At 31.2% G+C, this 6,364-nt stretch overlaps 1 protein-coding gene across 1 annotated transcript; it reads left to right on the plus strand.

Annotated features, from left to right (window-relative positions):
• Nucleotides 1-4,876: 4,876 nt before the first annotated feature.
• On the plus strand, nucleotides 4,877-5,503 carry LOC107063522 (uncharacterized). Its single transcript, XM_015315484.1, has 2 exons — nucleotides 4,877-5,209; nucleotides 5,411-5,503. The coding sequence occupies exons 1-2, from the start codon at nucleotides 4,877-4,879 to the stop codon at nucleotides 5,501-5,503; spliced, it is 426 nt and encodes a 141-aa protein (XP_015170970.1).
• Nucleotides 5,504-6,364: the final 861 nt, after the last annotated feature.

The following is a 6,364-nucleotide window of genomic DNA, read 5'->3' on the forward strand; positions in this document are numbered from 1 at the left end:
TGTCGGATTCATAAATCCACTTGCAAGGTTTGACACGATAAAAAACTTATAAGTTTCTCAAAAAAGGCATATCAATCAATCTCTATAACGAGACATGGATTCCATCAACTAACTTATTATTTCACCAATATATATTATTATCATCCAATCTACCAGGCATATTGACCCATCTCAGAATATCACATTTTAATAAATCAAAACGATAATTAATAGATACAGATCATAATAGTTATATCAGGATTAAGAATATAAGTACATTTAATAACTTAGAGAATATGTTTTTTGTCAGCCAGTCTAAAACAATTATCTCTACTCGGTCCCGTTCAATACATACAAAATGCACTAGCACAAGAAGTTGGAACTATACCGTTCCCATAATCAAGATAAATTACATATAATCTTGTGCTACAATCGTACCGATGGCATGTCCAATTTCCATCCTAGATTGTGAACAAAATTTTTTTATACTTGTAAGAACCGATGATTTAATCCTCTGTGTATAAGTTAAAACTCTACACACTAAATCATCTACTATATAAGTAAACAGACACCATAAACGAATATATGATCTATTAAAACTGAGCAAATATTTATTCTATAATAAATATTACATCTTAACACATGGTTAATAGTATATATCCCAACACTTGCTTATGGAGAATATCACGTTCTAACATGTGTAATAAATCACGACAGAATTGTAATCTATTTGGGTTTTTTTTCCGTGATCTTTAACTTTTAATCTATTTGGTAGGTATGAGTTTTTGTATTACAGTGGAAATTGGTTGTTTAGTTCTTGAAATTTAAGTCGAAATCTAACCATATTATGATTTTATATGATGTGTATTTTTGTATTGTATTAGATGGTGTATTTAATGTCGTTTAAAACATCATAAAACAGGATTGAAATTGGGTATATAATGTAGTTAATAGATAGTTTATATTACTTCGTTATTAATCTTCCAATTCGTGATTGCTTTTTTGGTATTTGTCTTGGTGTCTTTACGACGGTTTTGGTGATATTGATAGTCTATATATGTTAAGTCATGTATCTCCGCCAAATTCAGTGAATAATTTTAGTATTTGTTTTGGCGTATTTGTGGAGTTTTTTTAGTTGATTATAAAAATCAAATTACGTGATTGTATTTTGGTAGATGATTTGATGAAATTGATAGTCTATTTTAGGTCATGTATTAAAGCCGAATTTCATGAAAAATTATTGGTATATTATTTGCTGTCATTGATAGTGTTAGTGGTATATCATTAGGTGTAGTAATTAATAGCATTATTATTTTGTATATATTCTGGTGTAAATGATATATTTTAGGTCGTACATGAACACCAAGTTTGGTGAAATATTTTTTGGATACATCTATTGGTGTGTGTTTTGAGTTATTGTTAGGGTATATACTATTAATCATGTGTTTAGACATAGTATTTTAACAATTTTCAAGACTAAATATCTAAGTGGGAGATTGTTAGGGTATACACTATTAATCATGCATTTAGATATAGTACATTATAACAATTGTGATGGTTAAAAGTCTAAGTGGGAGATTCTTGGGATATAAACTATTAACCATTAAAGTAGGACTTCTCGAGGATTTTGCTACGGTGGGTCCTTGCGCTTAATTACAAGTATACGAGGGATAATTGGGGTTTGTGTAGCTTGTATAAGGGCATTGTAATCGGTGGATGATTCTTGATATCGTTCCATGAAGGGTAGTACAGAATTCATAGAACTTGATTAAAGTTCTAAACTTTATCATCATAATTGATTGTAGAGCTATCATTGAACGTAGTTGAGCACATCTAAAGCGTTTTTAGCAGGGTATACGATATGTCTATTTATGAAAACATTCTTCTCATGTGTATCTTTATTTTGAACATACTTTTGACTACAAAGAGGTTTTGAATCCGACTTTATGCGTGTTATATAGACATGCTCGTATCGAGTCTTCATACTTGTTATGATATATGTAAGAAAACATGAAAACATATTCTCTAAACTATTAAATGTACTTATATTCTTAATCCTGATATAACTATTATGATCTGTATATATTAATTATCGTTTTGATTTATTAAAAGGTGAGATTCTGAGATGGGTCAATATTCCTGGTAAGTTGGATGATAATAATATATATTGGTGAAATAATAAGTTAGTTGATGAAATTCATGTCTCGTTATAGAGATTGATTGATATGCCTTTTTGAGAAACTTATAAGTTTTCATCGTGTCAACCCTTGCAAGTGGATTTATGAATCCGACACATGAAATAAGTTAAGTAGTGCTCTAAAGGAAATTAATCATTCAGTTAAATTCGGCAGTAATTTAATTTATTGATTAGTATATGAAATCTTAACATGGGGAATTACACAAGTGTTTAATGGGGAATTACGAAATATAAATAGAGGAGTGCAATTACGAATGTCTAGTGGAATGATTTGTACTTTATTATGGTAAGAATAATTCAAATTAATTAATTGGAATTATTTCCATAATAGGAAGCCTCAGTAATTAATTATGTGGTCCCTCCAGTGCCCATATTTAACTAGAACTCAGAATCCTATTTCTTAAGGGAAAAAGGAGTAGGCGTGTGTTTTTCTTGTTTTTCAAGAAAACTGAGTTTTCTTCTCCTTTTTGGATTGGAGAAGAAATCTCTATAAATAGAGATTCTCCTAACCTAGAGAAAGATGATTAGTTTTCTATTTTTGATACTTGCCCACCCAAGTATTGAGAGAGTTCGGATGTGAACTTGGGATCACTATAGAAGATCATAGCTGTTGTCTATCTTGTGGATTTGTTTGAAGATCAATCTAATTTGGAGATTTGCTTGAAGGTATCTGATCACGCTTCAAAAGGTATTTATCGAGTTAAATTTCAACAAATTTAAGTGTTCTAGCATGATTGTGTGTTCTAGCATAAACGGTATTGATTATCTATTATTCATGTAAGCAGTTTGATCCTGATATGCTTACGATGTGCATATAATTTTCCAACAATTGATATCAAGAGCCATGTTTACGTCTATTTAGATAACCTAGATTGAAATATATATATATGTTAGATTTGATATATATGTTTCATGAAAAGAAGCCGTCGAGTCTTCCATTTTTGTTGTCGCCTATTTCAATATTAAATTAGTTCCCTGTTAAATATTTTGGTGATGACGATAGTCTTGACCTATGGGATAATTTATAGCTTTGTGCCTAGTTGATTATTAAAGTGCTCATATGAGATGGTTTTACTAATAAAGGATAATTATGTTAAAAGGAATTGGTGGCGGCAGTGTAGTTAACTTTATAAAGTGAGACAAATCTTTACTTGTCACAAGAATTTCTTGTTATTATAAAAAAAAAAAAAAAAAAGAGGCATTATCTTGTTATACACATAACAAGAAGTAAATAAGGACGTGGTATTACAGTAATGTAATTAATCTTGGATTGATTAGTTAAGTTTTACTGATGGTTGCAAACTTGCAATTTGTGAATTGTGAAGTTATTTTCCATGTGTCGGCGGCATCAGTTGTACACATAGGGCATCTTTGTTTTCACTGTGATTATGCGCTTAATTAATTCTTGGCCAAATAATTGATAAAATTTATGATTGGCCGAGAATTAGTTTATTTTAATTATATGGGCATAGAATTTCTCCTCCTCGTGTTAATATATTGACACGTATACATATTAAGAATTTTTTCTATTATATAGAAATGTGATGGAGAGGACGATCACTGGCAAAACAGATATTATACCAATCGTACAAGGGCAAAAATATAATTATCATTTGTTAGCCATCATAAAGATTTTTTATGTTCATTCTAGAAGCTTTACTTCACTCTAGAAGTATCTTGGGAGAATGAACTATAGGTGACAAAAAAGTGTTGAAATGTAAAAAGAATAATTGATAAAATTTATGAATGGCCGAGAATTAGTTTATTTTAATTATATGGGCATAGAATTTCTCTTCCTCGTGTTAATATATTGACACGTATACATATTAAGAATTTTTTCTATTATATAGAAATGTGATGGAGAGGACGATCACTGGCAAAACAGATATTATACCAATCGTACAAGGGCAAAAATATAATTATCATTTGTTAGCCATCATAAAGATTTTTTATGTTCATTCTAGAAGCTTTACTTCACTCTAGAAGTATCTTGGGAGAATGAACTATAGGTGACAAAAAAGTGTTGAAATGTAAAAAGAATAATTGATAAAATTTATGAATGGCCGAGAATTAGTTTATTTTAATTATATGGGCATAGAATTTCTCTTCCTCGTGTTAATATATTGACACGTATACATATTAAGAATTTTTTCTATTATATAGAAATGTGATGGAGAGGACGATCACTGGCAAAACAGATATTATACCAATCGTACAAGGGCAAAAATATAATTATCATTTGTTAGCCATCATAAAGATTTTTTATGTTCATTCTAGAAGCTTTACTTCACTCTAGAAGTATCTTGGGAGAATGAACTATAGGTGACAAAAAAGTGTTGAAATGTAAAAAGAATAATTGATAAAATTTATGAATGGCCGAGAATTAGTTTATTTTAATTATATGGGCATAGAATTTCTCTTCCTCGTGTTAATATATTGACACGTATACATATTAAGAATTTTTTCTATTATATAGAAATGTGATGGAGAGGACGATCACTGGCAAAACAGATATTATACCAATCGTGTTTCAATACGTCATTAGTTTATATGTTTTTGAGACATTCAATGTGCATGCATATAACATATAATATATTTTATAATCATATTATACTTTATCATTTGAACATTAATTTATCATTTATTATAAAGAAACCAACATCATAATATTAACTCAATTATTTTATGATAGTTTTCATCATGTCGAATTTGTCAAAGCTTGAATTTGTGGCACTTGGCATTTCTGGAAAGAACTATTTGTCATGGGTACTTGATGTTGAAATTCACCTTACCGCTAAGGGTCTTGGTGATTGTATAATCGAAGGAAATAAGGCATCAAGTCAGGATAAAGCGAAAGCTATGATTTTTCTTCGTCATCATCTTGATAAAAGGCTGAAGGTTGAATACTTAACAGTGAAAGATCCACTTGAATTGTGGATAGGTTTGAAAGGGAGGTATGACCACCTCAAGGCAACTTTATTGCCAAGGGATCGTTATGAGTGGATGCACTTACGGTTTCAAGATTATAAAACCGTAATTGAGTATAACTTTGTTGTATTTAGAATAACTTCCCAATTGAAATTATGTGGTGAAACTATAAAAGATGAGGACATGTTGGAAAAGACTTTAACTACTTTCCATGCCTCTAATATGAATATTACAACAACAATATCGTGAAAAAGATTTTACAGAAATACTCTGAACTGATCTCATGCCTTTTGGGGGTTGAGTCAGCATAATGACCTTTTAATGAAAAATCATGAAGCCCGTCCCACTGGAAGTGCTCCATTACCGGAGGCACACGGGGTAGAAGCACGGCCAGTCTGAAATAAGACAAAATAATTGGGGCCATGAAAATGTGTGTGGGCGTGGCAAAGGCAAAAAACGATATAATAATCGTCGAGGTGGTGGTCATAACAAAAGGGAGAACAATATGGGTTCTCAAAATAATCCTTCAAAAGGCAAGGGCGATCACTGTCATCGTTGTGGCCTTAAAGGTCACTGGAAAAATGAATGTCGGGCACCTGAGTTGTGGCCTTAAAGGTCATTGGAAAAATGAATGTCAGGCACCTGAGCATTTTGTCAGGCTGTATCAGAATTCCTTCAAAAGAAAAGGAAAGAAAGGCGGTGCCTCCTCTTGTAATGCTCGGGTGGAGTCACATTTGACTCTCAAGGATGATGCTCAAGCAGGATCTTCTCAAAAATATGATGAGAATGTTGAGGCGAATTTAGCATTGAAAGATGATGCTTTTGATGGGCTCGATGATATTACTCATCTAGAAGCTGAGGACTTCTTTGGGGATCGCAACTGAATATTGATAATTGAACTAGAAATGAATAATGTCGTTATGTGTTTTAAATGTATTACTTATAGTTCATGTACTTAAATTTTCTTTTGTTAAGTTTCGTACTTCTTATTATATATTTTTATTTTTAGGAAGATAAATAAATTTTCCAGTCTTCAGTTGAGTCCAAGATGAATAATGGAGATATGTGCCTTCTGGACAGTGCCACAACTCATTCAATACTAAGAGAAAATAAATATTTCTCTCATTTGGTAATGAAAAAGGAACATGTTAATACAATATTCGGTAGTACAAAATTGATTGAGGGCTCTGGAAGAGCGGCCTTATTACTACCTGGAGGAACAATATTGATAATTAATAATGTATTGTATTGTAGTAAGTT

Source organism: Solanum tuberosum, unplaced genomic scaffold (assembly GCF_000226075.1).
Source record: "Solanum tuberosum cultivar DM 1-3 516 R44 unplaced genomic scaffold, SolTub_3.0 scf00372, whole genome shotgun sequence".
NCBI classification, from domain to species: Eukaryota; Viridiplantae; Streptophyta; class Magnoliopsida; order Solanales; family Solanaceae; genus Solanum; species Solanum tuberosum.